This window comes from Artibeus jamaicensis, unplaced genomic scaffold, assembly GCF_021234435.1.
Source record: "Artibeus jamaicensis isolate MK-2021 breed Jamaican fruit bat unplaced genomic scaffold, CSHL_Jam_final scaffold_754, whole genome shotgun sequence".
Lineage (NCBI taxonomy): Eukaryota > Metazoa > Chordata > Mammalia > Chiroptera > Phyllostomidae > Artibeus > Artibeus jamaicensis.
In genome coordinates, this window is record NW_026522054.1 from 1556637 (window position 1) to 1576108 (window position 19472).

At 45.2% G+C, this 19472-nt stretch overlaps 1 protein-coding gene across 1 annotated transcript in view; it reads left to right on the plus strand.

The window, feature by feature from the left end:
• DNAH14 (dynein axonemal heavy chain 14) overlaps nucleotides 1–19472 on the plus strand; it is a 163727-nt gene that overhangs the window by 3088 nt on the left and 141167 nt on the right. Inside the window, exons 2-8 of the mRNA XM_053659549.1 lie at nucleotides 2127–2285; nucleotides 4911–5038; nucleotides 7626–7778; nucleotides 7945–8057; nucleotides 11394–11456; nucleotides 14035–14179; nucleotides 15376–15507. Of these exons, the coding sequence (XP_053515524.1) occupies nucleotides 2127–2285; nucleotides 4911–5038; nucleotides 7626–7778; nucleotides 7945–8057; nucleotides 11394–11456; nucleotides 14035–14179; nucleotides 15376–15507 (893 nt within the window). The remainder of the gene's footprint in view (nucleotides 1–2126; nucleotides 2286–4910; nucleotides 5039–7625; nucleotides 7779–7944; nucleotides 8058–11393; nucleotides 11457–14034; nucleotides 14180–15375; nucleotides 15508–19472) is intronic.

Consider the following 19472-nt stretch of genomic DNA (forward strand, 5'->3'; position numbering starts at 1 on the left):
AGGTTTGTGTGCAGGATCCATTCGTGGTCCATTAAAACAAATTTTGGAGATTTCCAACCCACCCACGCGTGGGCCTTTCTCTGACAGCCCTGGGCTGTGGGATGTGGGCACAGGCATGGTGTCAGGTTCATCCAGGGCTGGTGTTCTGCCGCACGGCCGAGAGGGAAAGAAGGAGTTGGGGATTTGGTGGGAGTTTGTTGAAAGGCAAGGTAACCTCAGCCGGGTAAAGAGAAAGATGGAAGACAGCCGAGGGTTGGTGGGTTGTGAGAACGTCACGGGACAACGACCAGAGGACCGACGAGGTGTAAACGTGGGGATGTTCGCAGGGTAGAGCGTGCTGGGAGGACGGAGGCTGACGATGACAGGCACGTGAGTGTAATCTTGGGGGCAGCCATGGAAGTGGCTTAGAGATGGGAGGATGTTAGAGAGCGGGGTTGGGGGGAGGGACACGGTGTCAGACAAGTCTTAATTCTTGATCACTGAAGCCTGTGGCAGATTCACCCCAGAGGACACAGGGCCCTCCCGGGGCTGGGGTTCCAGAGTCAGGGCGTGACTGGGCGGCTGGTGGATGTGGACGCCGAGTGGGAGGGTGACGTGATGAGAAGCCCTGTGCTTCAGGGGGCGGGGGCTTCCTCTCCTTCCTTCAGAGGGCAAGGAGGAGCGAGGAGGAGAGCAAGCCCACGTCCCCATCCCGAGATGCGTGGGGTGCTGGGGTACAGCCAGCCGCTACTTGGGAGGCTGACCTGTCAGTGATGCGTTTAGAAAATAACTAGGTATCAGGTGAGGCCAGGAAGTGGGGGAAGCCCTTGGAATGGATGTTAAAGATAAAGGGAGTTTCACAAGTGTCTCAGAGAAATTGCCACCGAGGCCCACGTTTTCTCCTCCCGATCTGAACAGCCCTTCTGTTTTCCTGTCTTTCTCTCATCCCCAGCCCTGTTTCCCGCCACAGAACTGAAAACCGCGCCGTCATTCACATTCGGTGCCTTGGAATGGGGCAGGTCCGTGGCAGGTCTCCCCTGGCTCCGTCCAGCAGTTCGGGTTCTGGCTGAAACAGAACTTACTATTTCACTTGTGTCCATTTTGTTTTGGTTGTAGTTACTGTCTCATCACCTGCTTGGTGGGAGCTCAGGGCCAACACTGCATAAATGTTTGTTAAATCAGTGAAAATCAAATTTCTTTGCTTCTTAGAAACCCTATTTCCTATCTAAGAAAAATAAGTTAAAAAAACATGAAGGGTGAAAAGACAGCAAACTCACAGTTATTAACAACCACACCTAAAACAAAAGCAAACTAAAAGGACAGCTAGATCAGGAGTGGAAACATAGAAATGAAGATCTCAAGGAGGGTTAGCAACAGGGGAGTGGGAGGAGAAGGGGGGAGAAGGTACAGAAAATAAGTAGCATAGACAGTAGATAGAAAATAGATGGGGGGGCAAGAATAGCTATGGGAAATATAGAATCTAAAGGACTTGAGACACATGGTCATAAACTAAAGGGGGGGTAATGGTGGGGACGGGGGGTAGGGTGGAGGGGAATGAAGGGGGGGAATAGAACAATTGTAATGGCATAATCAATAAAAAATAAATTAAAAAAGAAAAAGAAACCCGATTTCCAATAATTTCCTCATTCTTCTTTGTGTTGAAAATCCACCAGTAAGGTAAGTCACTGAAGGAATGAGAAATAGGTCTTATGTTACTTTTCTGCACTCGTGTCTAAACATTTTCTGGTCTCAGTTATCAAATTACAGTTAATAAAAAGGGTTTTGGTGTGTATTTCACATGAGGATTCACATTTTGTAATAAAGTCAATAATTATCATTTCCCTCAGAAAGTGCTTTAACCATATGAACTAACTTAATCCTTGGGACACCTTGTGAGGTTTTTACTGTCACAACCCTTATTCTGAAGGTGAGTAAAGTAAGGCAGACAGGTAACTTACAAAGTCAGTCACAGAACAGTGGGGGAGCTTGTAATTGAGCTGGGAACCACGGCGTTTTGACTCAAAGTCTGTGTAAATACTGTACAATCCAGTATTGATGGAACGATCAGCTGTGTTGCTTGGCGTGTGGAATTACCGTGGTATTTGTAGCTCACGTGGTGATTCAGCTAATGCTGGTTTTGTTTTCAGATCACCTTCAGGAAAGCAGAACTCAACAAGTTGTTGCTCCAGAGCCAGCCGGCCACGAGGATAAAAAGAAATCAAAGGGGAAAAAAGATCAAACTCAAGAACAAACTCACACTTACCTAAAACCCAGGCGGAAAAGGCGTGTGTCCTACGATCGAACCGGTAGGTGGCGTTACCCAGCCGGCTTAGCAAATGCTGCGCATTTTCACATTGTTCCATAGCCGTGTGTGCTTATATCGGACAGCGAGCTTCCAGGAAACAGTCTTACTGGGTTTTGTGTTCGGTTGCTTGAACAGTGGTTTACGGTCTTTCTGAAAACCTGAAATATCAATACATTAAAAACTTGGCAGACCGCTCAGTGCCTGTGTTCTTAATTAAGACAAATCTCTGAAGGTTATGGTCACGGAACTAGAAATGAGATAAACTTGGATGGTTTTGTTTTATCCTTTCAGTAAAACTTGATGGTGTCATTAGAATGAATAATTTTATGTCTTTGACTGACTGAGATAGAGGAAATCTCCCAATAAATTACTCATTTAAACAGATTTTCCTCCACTAGCACTTTTCAGTTTGTGCTTTCTCTATACCTGAAATTCTCACTTGTATTAATATTTTAAGTTTTAATAGGAAAAAGGAAGCTTTTCTATTTCCCACTGACATCCTGGGCTCCAGGGCAGATTTATAGTAAAGCTGCTGAAGTTTAAACCTCAGGGTCCCTCATGGACCCAGGCTGCTGCTGCTTTTTTTTTTTTAGAGAGAAGATCCTCAGAATTATAAATGCCTCAGACAGCCCAAGCCCTGCACGGATGTGCTGGTGTTGGTGCCCTTGTCTAACCCCCTCCCCTGGGTGGAGGCAGGACCTGTGACTGGTTCCCACCAATAGGGTAGACTCATGGGCTGTCACTCTGTGATTATATTGCCTTGTAGGTGGCTCCGTCTTGTTAGCAAACTCATTCTACAGTCTCTTTCCCCTCTGCCGGCTTTGAAGGAGCAAACACGAGGAACCCTTCCCAGCTGAGCCTCTGAAAGAGAACCAAGCCATCCAACACCTTGGTCGCAGCCTTTGAGACCCCCACAGAGCCCCCAGGAAGCCATATCCAGACTCCTGACCCACAGGAATTGCATTGTTTTCATCCACTAAATTGTTCTCAGTTTGCAGTGTATTCTGGGAACTAAAACAGTGGCTCTCATCACAACAAATGCAGCCACTGCTGTATGTGCTAAGAATTCTTAGTCTTTTGTCACATTGTCCTGTTGTTCTGAAACCGGTTTCAGTGTAAGAAAGAGCAACTGTTTAGGCTTAATGGCTGCCAGATGAATAGAAACAGTCTAATCCTTTAGTGACTGTATTTCTTTAAGGTGCTTTCCTTTGTAGCATCTACAGACCCGTGAAGACAGACTGGGAGATCGTAAGTACTTAGGATGTTTTTTAAAACTATGAAAAATTTCAAATATGAAAGAGAAAATAATCTAACAGGTAAGTATTCACTCCCTAGACTTCACAGATGTTAACATTTTCTCACTTTTTAAAAAAGAAGTTGTAGTAGGCAGAATTCTGGAATATGCTCCGTAACCCCACGCCCGTGCACACAGCTTAACCCCCTCCCGCTCGGTGCAGGCAGAACCTGGGAGAGTGGGAGAATAGCACCCTTCTCATCACTTCATTCTGTATCACATTTTTGAGGCATAGTTAAGGCCCCTCGTCAGTTACCTCTGAGTCAGTCAAAAGGCGGATTATCCTGGGCAAGCCCGACCTAATCAGCTGAGCCTGTAAGAGACCAGAGACAGTACAGACGCCGCCTTGCAGCCGCGTCTGAAGGGCCACAGGGCAAGGGCCTAGAGGTGCATACACTTCGGAAGCTGAGAACAGGACCTGCCCAGCGGGGAGCGAGAAAACAGGGACTGCAGTCACATCGCCCCAGGGGAGCATGGAGGCAGTGCTGTCCCAGCCAGGCCTCTGCAGGAGGCGTGGTCAGCCAGCTTCTCCATTTCAGCCCTGCGAGAGCTTGAAGTCCACTAGGCTTCTTCCTGACCTGTGGAAACTGAGAGAGAACAAATTTGCATCGTCTTACACCAAGTTTATCGGGATCCTCACACTCTTCTGCACAACAGCTCAAGTCGCCTTGAATCCTGAGCTAAAAAGGGGTTTTGATCAGCTGGTGTGTGTGATTTCTGGAGCAGCGGAGATCTCAGGCGGCTTCATAGCGCCGCCGGCTATGCCAGCACGGCTCTTGGGGTGCTTCTCCCATGACTCATTGTACCCAGAAGTTCAGGGGCCAGAAGGACAACCTGTAGAGCGTGGTGACCAAGGGCCAAGAGAAGCAACTGTTTCTAGAAGGAGAGACGGCTCAGCTGCCAAGACAGCAAGGCAGATGCAGTCTGAAAGGGCCTGTGGGATGGGTGTTCTCGGGGAGAACGTTCGCATCTCAGGTCTCACGTCTCACATCTCATGTCACCATCCCCTCTGACCTGCAGCCCAGGCCTTGACTCAGAAAAGCCTTCTGACAGTTTCTGTGTAGTGTGCTGTTCTGGCTGACCACCCGCGTAATTAGGTCCTTTGTGACCTCTCTCTGAAATGGAAAACCATTGTTTCTCCCTTCCAGCTTCTGTTAAAGTTGAATTTTAAGCTATATTCTCTCCCCCAATCATATAGTCTGTGTAACTTTCAGTGTAAGTTGCCATTTATATTTTTCCTCCGTGTAGAAATATTTGGAACATTCAGCATTGCCCTTAACTGGCGCCCATATTCACACTTGTGTTGGGTCTTGTTTTCGTGTCCCAAACCAGAACCAGAGGATGACAGCGTGGTGAGAAACATCGTTCGGCTGAGGGAGAAGCTCGGCTGGCGAACAGTACTACCCGACGGCAGCCTGGGACCCAGAAGTCCCCGCAGCGCAGCCCAGATCATGCTAAAGGTATCATCCCATTTCACTCGGTTTCGTGCTGGGAAGGCGAGTGTTTGAAACTGTGTCTTACTCTTCATTTTATTTATTACGTACATCAAAATTACCATTGCATTATTGTTACATTAGTATTGGATTATCTCATTTCATGGTAAATGCTCACGAAAAGCGTTTGAGATTGCATCATTTCACTTAAAGAATGGAGAGCAGATGCCTGAAATTCGCAGCTACACTTACGTTCACGTTCATCAGGTTTTTGTGCTTTGAGAAGTCCCAGTGTACTTCTGCAGCACTCTGCTCCTCTCCCTCTTACTTCCTCGTGCTTGACTTTTTATCTCCGCATCTGTGTTCCCTTATCCTTTCCACCTTCTCCTCACCCACCACTTCAGAGAGATTTTAGCTTGTCTAGCACCATGTGACCAGGGGGCAAGCCGTGGTAAGAAGTAAGGTCTGCTTCCCATGACTTCATTTATGACAGGTGATCGAAGACTGAGCAGGGCCATCTCGTCCTGCTTTCTGATCAGAGGTCCTTTAGGTGCAGTGCCCAGGCCGGCAGCCTCCGCGTCACCTTGGAACTTACAAAAACGCATGTTCCCACCTCCACCCCCGACCTTCATTATACCTTTTAGGTTAAAAACCCTTAGGTATTCATTACCTGAGCTCTGTGGGTGGAACCCAGCCACCTGTATTTTATTAAGCTCTCTGGTGATGCCAACAGGCAACTGAGAGCCTCTGTTCTAGACCAGGGGTCCGCAGGCTTCTTCCAAAAAGTGCCAGACAGTAAATATTAAATCACAGCTTTGCAGGCTGTGATCTTTGTCCTGGTCCCTCCATCCTGTCATGGTGGTGCAAAAGCAGCAAGAGACTAAACATCGACAGGGGTGGCCGTGATCCTGTAAACCTGTTCATGGAAATAGGCACCTGGTCCTGGCCGGAGCTTGCCGGTCCCTCTTCTGGCACAGTGCCAGTAAATGGATGTCTGGCGATTGGTCCAGGGCAGCTTCCATTTAAAGGAAAGTAGGTGCCTAACAGAGCGAGACTCCCCTGGTTTTTAATCTCTGTTGATGTACTTGCTGTGTTGTTTTAGGCAAGTTTCTAACCTCCCCAAGCTTTAGTTTCTTAGACCTTGAAATGAACGCGATAATACTTACCTTAGAGAGCTTTGACAATTAAATGAAATAATGCATGTGGCCTGGCAGATAAGGGGGTGGAGTAGTTAAAAAATGCAGCTGTACATCAGTTTAATATCCTTAGACTTTCTATCGAGGTGTGTGTCATTTTTGGAAGAAGAATTGAGAATATGAAAATCATTTTTTCATTGAGAATAATTTAATTATAATATATTATTCTTGTGCTTCTACAGTTGAATTATTTAATTACATATATGATCCATTTTGAGTACTGTGTCTACATTAAGTTTCTAGTGATCTCAACTTTCTGGACACATAAATTAGAACGGAAATGCCTCAAGTGGCTACTAGCTATAAAAAGCCTGTATACTGTACCTCATCACTCAGAGTTTGTTTATTTCATTTTGTTTGCAGCTTTTAAACTTGTTTTTTAAGGTTTCTAGGTACCCACTATGTTAGGAGTCAAAATAAGAAAATGAAGCCACTGAGAAAATGGAGGAGAAACCCTAACAGTCGTTAAGACTGACAGTTTTATTTTTTAGAAAGTAAAACTGGATCCAAAGTTCAAAATTACAGCGATTAGAAGCTGTTTAGTTACTCAGTTCAAGAGCTTCTGGAGGCATCAGTCATTGAGTTATAATCAAGAATACTAAATGCTCTTTCATTATAAAATTTAATTACCCCACAAGACTAAACAAAACTTCGTTGCAGTGTTTTATCAATAAAAGTTAGACGTCTCAAAGCTCAGATAAGCTTCGAGTAGAAATCCTCTGTGTGTGGAACGTCTGGTTTCTCAGCAGCGTCTCGGTCTGGGGAGAGGCCGCCACGTACGCTGCCGAGGCTCAGAGCCCTGCTTTTCCACCTTCTGGCTGGGGGGCTCTTCTCAGATTTCCCGATTTCTCCACGTAGTGGTTTCTGCCTCTGTTTGGTGAGGTTGCAAAGGTCCAACTCCATCGTCTCTTCCATGTAACAGGTTAAATGTAAGAGGTTAGAAACCCTGTGGTTGTGAAGGTGCGTATGGGAAACACGACTCATTAGGTATTCATTACCTGACGAGTATTAGCTATTATTATACCAAACCACCATCATTATCAAATTAAACGATAAATTTAATGTACTCACATGGCTTCTCCTGTTGGTAGACAGCTTGACTGGGAGCACAGCACATACGCTGAAGGTGTTACTAAGTTCTTTGGGTCCCCAAGCATACGTTAGTAAGCGTACAGGCTGGTGTTCACGCATGTTTTATTACCACATCATGTCTAAGAATGAAAATTAAATGTTTTAAGTCTTAAGATTGATCTTGTTGGACTCTGGTCGGACCTGATTTGATTATAGCTTTTCCAACTGATGTTATTTTCAAGCTACAGTAACATTGTTTCAATTTCCTGAGTCATCTGTTCAGCCATTTTACTACTTAATTTGGGCCAGTGAACTAAAAAAAAAAATTTTTTTTTTATTAACCTCAGGAACCTTTGAAAGATGATGGAGAATTTGTATATTGCCTTCCCCGGAAAAATCCTAAAGTCTTTTATGATGCGTATGACCTCCAGGTCGTCTCTGCCCAGAGAGCCCGGCATCGAAGGGAGTTTTGGACGGTTACCGCGTCATTCGTTTCAAAGGTGAAGGGCAGTGGCGTGTGAGCGTCGATGGGGAGTGGGGAAGGTCAGAGGGAGGAAAACCTTAATCCTAGAGACAAGCAGTTCTGAGCCAAACACAGGCTTTCCAGATTTCTTGAAGATGACACGTGGTTTTCAGAAGTGACATCTTTGTGCTTTATATTTGCAGGTCACCAAAGTGGACGGCGTAGAAGTGGCAGAGCTCACGCCTTCCTTGGAGTGGCTCGTGGAAAGGAGATACTACTATTCGTTACAGCAGTTCAAGATATTTTCCAGTTTTCGGTGAGATGCACGAAACTGAAACGAATTATCTGTAATATGATCCTTTTGAAATAGCAATTCGCTGGATGACATCGGGGTTCTGCTACAGTGACGTTATATTTATGGGGAATAACAGAGCAAATGGGGCAGCCCAGAAAAAATTTTAGTTAAAAGGAGCTTCCCAACTTAGGGGTTACAGCTCTTTTGTATTTCTGGATAAATATCATAAGAAAGAGATATTTTAGTGTCAAGTGAACTTAAAAAGATCATCATGACCTTAATTTACCTCTTGTTTTTCATGCATTTCATTTATTAAACAAATGTTTATTGAGAGTCTGCTACAAACCAGGCACTGTGCTAGATGCTGTTGAGCAAATCTCCCAGGTGCCTCGCTCCCGGAGAACTTAGATTGTAGTGGATGAGAGGTAATAAGAAACACATACGTATGCAAAATGTCAGAGGGAGATGAGATATTACAGCGGAAAATAAAACAGAGCGTTAGGGAGCTTGGGCCAGTTTATTGATTCAAGGTCATTTAAAAATTTGGCTAGTTCTAAGTTTATATCACAGCATATTAGGATTTCTGAGACCCTTCAATCCTGCACAGGGTAGTCCCAGACTCCTGTTCTCTTAGCGTTTGTATCTAGTTTTATAATTTCTTTAGTTCCTCTCTAATGTCCCTTTTCTTGTGATCTGCTGGTACCTGCTGGGGACTAGGAAAAGAAAAAAAACAGTATTTTAAATTGTTCCATTTAACTTGCAAATAGTTGAAATAACTAAGAACCTGTGGAACTTCCGAGGGAGGGAAGTGAGTGGATTTTGCAGCAGAGAAATGATTCACTAGCAAATTCACTTACTGAGCAGATATTCCTCGTGCACCTTTGCTGCTCCACTGTTGGGGGCCCTGCCAACAGGTCTCTGTACCAACAGGACTTCTAGTCGGTCTCTGGAGGGAGACAGATGATAAGTAAACAAATAAGATAGTTCCAGGTAGCGTTAAGGGCCGGAAAGATAGAGAAATAAAACAGTTTCGTGTGTGTGTGGATGTGTGTTGCTGCTTTAAGTCGGATGGCTGATGAAAAGGATACACAGTGTGGGGTCTGGAGAGGAAGGAGTTCCTGACAGACTGTGGCAAGTCCCAAGTTTTAGGCAGGGTCACCCTTGGGGGCTGTTCTCAAGTGGGCCTGGCGTGACCGGAGGAGTGAGAGGCGGGAGCGGTTAGTGTCCGGAACCGAGTTACGCGTGGTGTGAACACTCCACCAGCAACCCCGGGAAGTTTCTTGTACAGAATGTGGGTGCGTGGTCCGTGGGTCCCTGTAGAGTGGACACTGGAGGTGAAGCCGGGTGCTCTCGATTCTGGGTTGTCAGCTCACCTCACCCAGAGGACTCGCACCCTATCTGCGTTGGCCTTTCCACTGTAACATACCCCAATGCGAGCAAAAATGTCAGAAGCTTTCAGGAGTTTATGATGGAACTTTATTGGCCAAAGTTTCAGAGTTTTACCTGAGCAGGGGCAAACTCTCGGGTGTCCGAGGACATGGTGCCAAAATGGCTGCGGATGAGAGTCGCGCCTGGCGCTTACAGCCTGGGGTTTTTATTGGGGTGAGCAAGCAAGCAAATACAGAAGCAGACGTAGCTGTTAGCAATTGGCTATCTCAAGAGAACACACATGGCTATGCTCTCTGCTTGCAACAATGGATACTTTTATGCAAAGACAAGGTCATGCACAGGCGGTGTATCTTGTCCAGCACTCTTTGTACTTTCTGTACTTTCGATCTTCCTTGCTGAGACAGTTTGGAGCCTGCCTCAGGTTCCTCTTGGCTACTTTTATCTAATTCCAGGCCTAACACCACCACTCTCCTCACCTTGTAGTGAATCCTCAGGGTCCGTCCTGCTCTGAATGATCTTCACTGGATGCACTTGTGAAACCCGATTGGAATTGGGACAAGGATCATCTTTCTATATGGCATCTGGCTTCAGTGAAAATCACTCATTGTCTTTATTCATGTTAAGAAAAATGCAAGTTACATGTTAGTTGGGTTAAAAGGAGAGCTTATTTGGTTTTTAAACTTTATTTTTAACGTATTTTGTAAAGCTTTCGTCACTCCCATGGTAACTAGAAACATTTCACACACAAACGTGAGATAAATGAAGAGTTAACCACTAAGACTGGCCACGCCACACATCCGGTGCAGGGAGGACTTGAGCACCGTCAGTGGCTTTTTTACTGCCTGAGACATTTGGGAGAAGCGGTCCTGTGGCCTGGTGCAGATGCTCATCAGGACAACCTGGGTTCCCCGGAAATCATCGGGGCCCCCGGGGCTCCTCTAAATCCAGAGGTGCCAGGACTCAAGGGGTCTGAACTACCAGTGAGACAGGAATTGGTTTACAGCGCCTCTTTGGAGCCTGGTGGAGGCCGAGTCACTGGATTTCCCTGCGGCACGTCTGATTGCTAAGGCCTTGCGTGTGCCTGTTTGAGTGACACCCTGAGATTCTTTCTGAGCCGCTTGGTGGCTCGGGCCAATCACGTCACTAAAACAGGCTGGGTGGCTGGCCCGTGGGCGCTCTCCCCACCACCTCCTCTCCCCCTGCAGCTCTTCCCGGCTACACAGGGGGTCTCACTTTGGCAAATGAGCATCCCAGCACAACTCGCTGTTTCTCTAAGAGTGTTCCCATCAAGGTGGAGACATCTTGCTTCCGAAGCAGACTGTGCGTGGCATGTGCCCCACAGGTGCAGATGACAGGCGGCAAAGTGTACTCAGGCGTCGAAGGGGACTTCTGGGCCCAGTTGGACGCATCTCTGTCCTGAGTGAGAGCTAAGGGCGATGAACAGTCACCAGGGAAGCTTGTCAGTTCCTCCTCACTTAGGTTCTTTGAGTTTTTAAAATTGCAAATGCATGCTTTTTAAAAAACAGAAGTGTCGTATTGTTAGAACAGTATACATTATCTTCACTTTTTACTTACCACTATCCAATGATGTCTTATTAATGTGCTTTTCATTATCTGGGAAAATTGAATCTTAACTCCTCTCGAAATATGAGTCTCTTTTAAAAATAGTAATCCAATAAATGTATAAGGGAAAAGAATATATTATTTTATAGTTTTTATATTTATCAGAATGTTAGAAATAAGTTGATTATGCATCTGTGAGAATTATAATGATAGTCACTTATATTTTGCCCTGTATTCTGTTGATCATTTAGGAGAAAAGTGATGTGGTTTAGTATTGGCCTTAGGTAACTCACATGGGTAAGACCTGTTCTGGAGAATTTTTTAGTATTACTAAACCTTTATTAAATATATTTTACATAATTGAAATTGATGAGTATAGAATGTAAGAAGTGTTTTTCTTTTCAGAGTTAACAAAGCATTTGTTACTTGGAAATGTAATGTTAAAAGGATTAAGACAGATAAGAGCAGGTAAGTCTTTTTTTTTAAAAGATTTTTTTTATTTATTTATCTTTAGAGGGGAAGGGAAGGAGAGAGGGAGAGAAACATCAGTGTGTGGTTGCCTCTCAAGCGCCCCCTACTGGGGACCTGGCCTGTAACCCGGGCATGTGCCCTAACTGGGGATCGAACCGTGATGCTTTGATTCACAAACCCGCGCTCAATCCACTGAGCTACACCAGCCAGGGCCAAGAGCAGGTAAGTCTTAATATGCAGTCTATTTACAGAAATTTTAAGAGGGAGCTTTATTTTAAATATGTAATTATGGAAGCAGATACCAGTTTTCACTCAGTGGTTAGAAAGTCACTTTCCAGAACCTTGATTATTAATTTTAATCCATCTAATTTTTAGAGACTATTAATATTTTTATATATTAAACATGTGTGTTTGTGTGTGTATAAATGTGTATATATAGGGTAAAGCACAAATAACACCCCTTTTTATTATAAAATCTTTTGTTGCAAAATCATGAGCATGTAATTTTGTAGCATAACAATACCACACTCAGGCATACCCTATGACGTTTTAGATGAAATGTTCAAAGTAAGAGTTACTACGCCCGTATTATTCCCCTACCAGCCACGCCCCAGCCGGCCTCACTTCTGCCGGACCCTCTCTATACTAGACACGCCCCGTACTTCCCAGTGTGTCGTTTGGTGCTACGAGGAGGTCAGGGTGCTGTGAGGGACTCATGCCCGAGTCCCTTGGTCCCATGACCCAACTTCATGCTTTCCAAAAGGGGAATGATCAAGCAATCCGAGATCGATGACAGTTAGTTGTTTTGTGGGCTCTCCAGCAGTCAAGCTTTGTTGCTGCTGCTGCTGCTGCTGCTGCTGCTGCTGCTGCTGCTGCTGCTGTTATGAAACTTTTCACTTTGAGATTATTGTGATTGAAATACAGCTGTAGATGTAAGAAACGCTCCAGAGAGATCCTGTGTACCCTTTACCCAGGTTCCCCCCGGGTAACATCTTGCAAACTGAGAGTGAAGTATGACAGTTGGGACAGTGACATTGATACGACCAAGGACACAGCAGTGCCTCCCATGGCCCGTCCATACCCTGCCTGCTCCCCTCCCCCTCCCCCCTTCCCCTTCACCTCTGCCAGGGGCTCACCTGTTCTCCACTTCTGGAACTTTGTCTTCCCAAGAATCTTGTCTGGATAGAGTCGTGGAGTGCGTAGCCTTCGGGCTCGGCTCTCGACTTGGCCTGACTCTGGAGAGGCAGCCAGGTGGCGGCAGACGTGAGCTGTCTTCGCATTGCTGAGTAGCAGCCCCTGGTGTGAGCGCACCCCTGCTTGTTCAGCCACTCACCTGTTGGCGTGCACCTGGGTGTTCCCCAGTTTCCGTCTCCTACAGATAAAGCTGCTGTAAACATGCACCCACAGGTTTTGGGGTGAACACGTGTTTTTATTTCTCCGGGGTGGGGGTGTCATGTCCAGGAGTGCAATTGCTGGGTCCTATGGTAACTGCATGTTTAGGTTTTAACAAACTACCAAAGAGTTGCAAAGGGACTGTGCCAGTCCCTTTCATTTCCACCATTCCTGCAATGTGGAAGCGATTCAGTTTCTCCTCGTTTGTGTTGCACTTGGGGTTGTTACTGTTTCATTATCCTATTTCACTCATTCTGGGAGGTATGTGGTAATATCTCATTGTGGTTTTAATTTGCATTTGCATGACTAATGATGTTGAATATCTTTTCATGTGCTTATTGTCCACCTGTACATTTTCTTTGGTGAAACATCATGTCTTTGGTACATTTTCTATGTGGATTGTTTATCTGTATACTGCTGAATCTTTAGTTCTTTTTCTACTCTAGATGTGGTTTTTTGTTAAGATAACTGGTTTATAAATACTTGCTCCCAGCCTTTGGCCTGCCTTTCTTTGACGTACGAGAATGTTCATTTAGCATCTACTACATGCCAGTTGTTAGGGGGATAGTTAACTTGCTCCTTGACACCAGAAAGCGACTCTGCGGCCTCAGTAGCTGGCTGGTTCAGGTGGGCTTTCACTCAGTAACATCCCCTCGATAAAGCGACGCCCTCAGCACTTCCGCTCTGCCTCTTTCTGCCCTGGCCTGCGCTTCTCCTCCCAGTGTGGTCCGAAGCGATTTGGCTCACTGTGGTGGCCGTGATCGCGCACCAGTGGGAAGGGACAGAGCGAAGAAAAGGGCCTATTGAGGGCCTCTCTCTCTGTTTTAGGATGTAGGTGGTTAGAGGATGTGTTTAAATTTAATGCACATGGGTGACGTGATTCCTCGCGGAGATCCCTGCCTACTGCTTCAGAACTGCTAGAACCGGGTGGCGTGACGGAATCACGTCAGCTCTCGTGCCCCCTCCTGTTTGGTTCTCACTCGCAGCACCAACACCTTGCCTTCGACCTGTCAGCCGGACACAACCCGCAGTGCTCACTAATCTTTGTCGGTGTCATTTAAAATGTGACAGAGGCAATACATATCAACCGTGGGCATATGAAACCAATTACACTACTTAGTTCTCAATTAACTTCATTCACTTCCAAGGAGAGGTGAGTCTGTGGAAAATCTTTACCTTCCAGGTCATTTTTGTCCCAGCATCTTTTTTGGGCTGATAAGCTATTTCAGGCCTGTTTGCTTTACATAAAGGGACTTTGTGAGGATGCGGTTACTCCCCAGAATGCTAATGAACATGAAGATAATCCATCTGCCATACGCCTTGTGAAGGTGAGTGGAGGTGTGTTACCATAAGCCAAGACTGGTGCGTAGAAATGAGGGAGAACAGTTGGGGTTTTGAATAGAAGGGGCCCGGGTACCTAGACCCGTAAGGGAACCAGCCCGCTGGATGCCCGACTCTAAAACACCTGCAAGGAACATTACTGTTCCCTGGGGCAGTCACTTGTAAGTTAGCATTTCTTATGCATAGTTTCTTCTGTACACTTAACCTAAGTCTATTATTAGGCTTTTTCTTTATTTTCAAAACTCCAAACGTGTGATATTTATAAATAATTATCTTTAATACATAATTGACAGTGGCTAATTAATTTTCTTTCAATAGGTAGCATGTCAAAAAAATTGTGTTAAGTTGCAACTTGGAGGTTTAGGTTAAATTTATGAATTCTCCTGTTCTATAATTCTAAGAAAGGGTGACCTTCTTAATGAGTGACTTGATTTATATGGAATAGTTTTCTTTCAGCAAAGTTAAGTATATAGAAATATAGATTTTAAGTGTTTAAACACTTAAAACAGCATTCCAGCAGCTAACTTAGCCACCATATGAGGGAGATACTGAAAAGTAAAACTGAGAGTCATCTAGACCCAGAAAGAGAAATAATACTTAGACTTCAACAAGTTATAAATTTGACAATCAGCTCAAAATTGTGTTCGACTATACTCATGTAATAAAGTTAATATTGTAAATCAAGAGCTTGTTTTATTTTTTCAACATCCATTTTATTTTTATCTTTCATCTTTCTCTTTTACCCTTTAAAACATTAAAATTCAGCATAATTCTTACCCTATCGGTATTATTTAGTTTTAACCTCTTTATGCTACATTTAGTGTTCAGATTTTTAAGTTTGACAAATAATTGGGACTTCAAAGCAAAGCAGTTCCTGGGATGGCTGCTTCCCCAGGTTCACGAATATTCCCAAAAAATACATTGGCTCTTGAATCTTCTTGCTTTCGCTTAATTTTCATTACAATGAAAATATCTATATTTTTCTGTCTTTTATCAAGATTTAGTTATATTTAACAATGGGTGTTTGAATATGAAAAACATGTAAGGCATATAGTGTAATGTAAAGAGTAACATACAAATGAAAGTATGAAATACGCTCCTTCTTATGACATGTTCTCTCTCTCTCTCTCTCTCTCTCTCTCGTAACTGAATTTTGGTTTTGCTTTCACTGTCACTTAATTAGCTGGATAGGTCTCGAACGTACTCTCTGGACGAGTTCTGTGAAGAGCAGTTACAGCAGTCTGCCCAGGCACTGGGACAGCTTCAGGATATCAGGGATAAAGCTATTTCAGAAATGAAAAGAACAATTTTAAAGGTAATTTGTTAATTGTATCCTGTCAATTTATCAGTTTTTATGTAGTGATTAAGGCAATTGCTCTAAAGTGCACCCCTGGAAAAAGTGTCGGAAATGGGTGGATAGAGAGACAAAGGTGGTTAATTAGCCGAGCAGCTAGTACTTTGTGCGTACAAGGCACAGTACGGGCACTTTTCCTGCATGCTGTACAGAACGCAAATACACGTGCATGTCAGTATTATTGTGTTTTGTATACATCATTGTGTGTACATTTTTATGTATATACTTTCCAGACGCTTCAAGTGTAACTTGAGCTGACATATAAAAGGAAATGGTTACAAGCTCAGTATCCCTAAGACAAAAACTCGTTGCTCAGGAGAAGCGTAACTGGATGAGATAAAACTTCCCTAAGGATTTCATTAAAAAGACTCAGTAATACAGTGAACAGTGTCCTCAGAGCATTCGTGCCCGATATGCTGTGGCTCGTGTCACAGGATTGTTTCCTGTAGCTCCCCCGTGTGGGGACCACAGCGCACAGAACGGGATTCTGGAATGCACTTGGGTAAGGGGGGACACAGCGTCACCTCGCGGAGGCCTCGCTGCCTCTCTCTGCTGCTTGGGCTGAATCCAGAAGGATGTTTGAGGCTCCCTGGAGGACTGCATGGGCGGGGTCTCCCTCAACTAATTTTCACACATTGTTTCTCTGAGTTGGACTTTCGATAGATACTGGGTAGCAGTGTCTGCAAGGCCTATTGACAGGAAGACGAAGTGGGGCTATTTTATGTCCGTGAAATAAAGCCTCCTCTTCCTTATCGTATTCCTCATCGTCCTGACCTCCCTCAGCGTGGCCATTCATAGACAGACTCTGGGACAATTTGGCCATGGGCAGCAGGATCAACTAGGCATTAACGAAAGAACTCAGGCCACTGAGATGTAGTAAAAGTATTTGTCAGGGCCACCCTGCTTTCTCCTGTGCAGCATCGCCAGGGTCTGGTCATCAGTGTTTGTTGAGGGATTTCCATTTAAATCAACTTCTGAGAAGAACTCATCAGCCCGACCGCCAGTCCTGCTGTTGAAATCGGTAGGTTGTCTTTTTTTGTTGGTGGTTTCTTTCCTTAGCTGTGCACATCATTCTGGTTTGATATGGTCCCATTTGTTTGTCTGTCTACTTTGGCTTCCTTTGCTTGGGGAGACATACCCCCCAGAACAATGCTAAGAGCAGTCACAGAGTTGACTGTCTTCCACGCTTTCTTCTAAGACTTTTATGGTTTTGGGTCTTACATTTAAGTCGTTAATCCACTTACTTGTATATGGTGTCAGAAAGTGATCTAGTTTAATCTTTTGCACATGTGCCTGACCAGTTTTTGCGACATTATTTATCGAAGGGACTCTCTCCCCGTTGTATATTCTGGTCTCCTTTGTCATAGATGAGTTGACCCTATAGGCCTGGGTTTACTTCTGGGTTCTCTGTTCTGTTCCATTGATTATGTGTCTGTTTTTATGCCAGTACCATGTTTTTGTCACTATAACCTTGTAGTGGAGTTTGATACCAGGTAACTGCAGGGTGCCTCCAACTTTGTCCTTACGATTTCCGTGGCTGTTTGGGGTCTTTCGCGGTTTGCAGTCGTGTTCTGCAGATGAGCTTCCTGCCCCCTTCACCCCTGCTCTCCTTCTGGAACCTGGTCATTCACCAATTGATACTTTTTTTTGATTTCCCATTGACGATGTAGGTGTTTTTCACTCTTTTCCCTCTCTGATTGGATAACTTCTTTCTTTAATTTAAAATAACTTTTAATTACAGTTGACATTCAGTGTTATATTAGTTTCCTATGTACAGCATGTTGGCTAGACATTTATCTACTTTACACTGTGATCCCTGATAGGTCTCCTTTGCAGCTCCCTGAGCATCTTTGGTAATGATGACTTTGAATTCCTTGTTGGGTGGTTCCTGGATGTCTGTTTCTCTGGGGCTGGTGGCCGGAGGTTGACTATATTCCTTCAGTGGACTTGAGAATCCCTGATTTTCGTGATCCCCGCGGCCTCACCCAAATGTATGTGCATTGAAAGAAGCTGTCATCTCTTTATGGACTGACTTCAATCAGGGAAGATTGGCACCTGTGGCTGGGACATGCTGGAGTGTGTTGTGACCCTGAGTCTGGTGGTGCAGGAGGCCAGACGCGGGGCCCCGTGGAGGCGGCAGGTCCTGTGAGGGGTGTGATGTCTCTTGGCTGAGGCTTCTGAGGACTGGAAGCCGTGCGGTCATTGGACACCACTGCAGTGGGTCCCCAGGGGCTGCAAGGGCTCTTGGGATACTCAGCAGCGGCCTGAGGTCCAGGGGGTAGGGGGCAAGGCAGGTGCCGGGGGTGGCCGGCACCGGTGCTGTGCGTGCACCTGGCTGTTGGGGCCTCTGCGGTGGCCGTGCAGCGGCAGGGTGACGAGGGCCTGGGCAGGAAGCAGGCGCCAGGCCCGCCTTGGGCGCCTGGACACTGCCGGGACCCAGCGTCAGTGTGCAGTGCTGTGGCTGCCACAGGCTCGTGGCACGGAGGCCGGAGTCACCTCCACTGCCATCTTGGATGAAGTTTTCAAACTGAAATGTCCAGCTACTCGGTGGCCAAACTCTAGGCTAGTGTTTCTCCAACAGGCTGCCTGCTAGAAGCACCTGTGCGGCTTTTCATAAATGAAGTGTGTCTGGGACCCCGAGACCCCTGGAATGAGAATGTCTGCCGTCAGGGCCCGGCAGTGCTAGACACGCCCCGAAGTGACTCTGAATTGCCCCTCCCTGGGTTGGAAAGTGTTCCTCTGGGCGACGTTGGGGACGGCCTGGCTCTGGAAGAACGCAGCGCAGGCATGAATGGGACGGGGACAGAGAGCCAGAATCAGTGATGGAGACCTGGAGACCCGGAGACCGGGACGCCGCCCCACTCACCCCAGTGGCGGCAGAGGGCACGTGAGCCTGCCCGGGGGCAGGACTCCCATCAGCATCACTGGTGTTGAGTGTAAAGACCAGGCCTATCACTGTGTAATTTTCATACTGAAACAGGTACATGTTAAGCTCTTTAAAACTGTTTTAGTACCAGGGCTGAAAATCTTTATTTTGAATAATGAATAGGCTCTGCCCATTTTACCAATTAAAAATCTATGCATTATGCACATAAAATCTTCAAATCACTCCCCGGAAAACAGAACCTTTTCAATAAAAGTGTAATCCATTAAAAAGTTGTATTCCCTTTGTCAGGCCCAGGGTGGCTGGGCCCGTGACAGGTATAGAAATTGGGGGCCCGTCTTTCTTCAGCCGGGCTTCTTCAAACAGCTGTGGATTCAGTAAAGAACTTCCTCACCTGGGTAAGCCACTCTCCAGTCAGCCGCCCATACTGGAAAAAATGTGCCGAGTTGTAAAGCAACTGACCTAGTTAATTTAAAAAAGAAAATACAAATGAACAAAATGAAATATGAAGAGAGGTGACATAAAAAACTAATGCAGTTGTATTTTTAAAAATTAGAGCACAGGTTGAAAAGGATAACTACTTATAAGCATTTAGGTACCAATTGGAGCAGAAATGAAAAAGCAGGACCAATTAACAAGAGTACAGAAATTGGAAATATTTTTAGAATTTTGAAGGTCCACCAGGAATCAAATGGTTGTGTCTCTAAAAGGAATCCTTTTGAGTAGCTTCCAGATTATTTTTAGGATCACAATTTAGGAGTGTTCGGTGGTCCTCATGTCACCCTGTATTTTTGATCAAGACATGACATTCACTTCTGACCGGCCAAGTTGGTTGTCTCAAGAGATACAATTATACTTACATATAAAAATCTAACATCAAATTTGACGAACGTAAATTTTTTCTTAATTCTGTGTCATGTAGCATATATGTGTTAAAATAAAGGCTGGCCCTGGCTGGCGTGGCTCAGCTGGCTGGAGCATCCTCCCATAAACAGGAAGGTTGCAGGTTTGATTCCCGGGGGTACGTTCCTGGGTCGTGCTC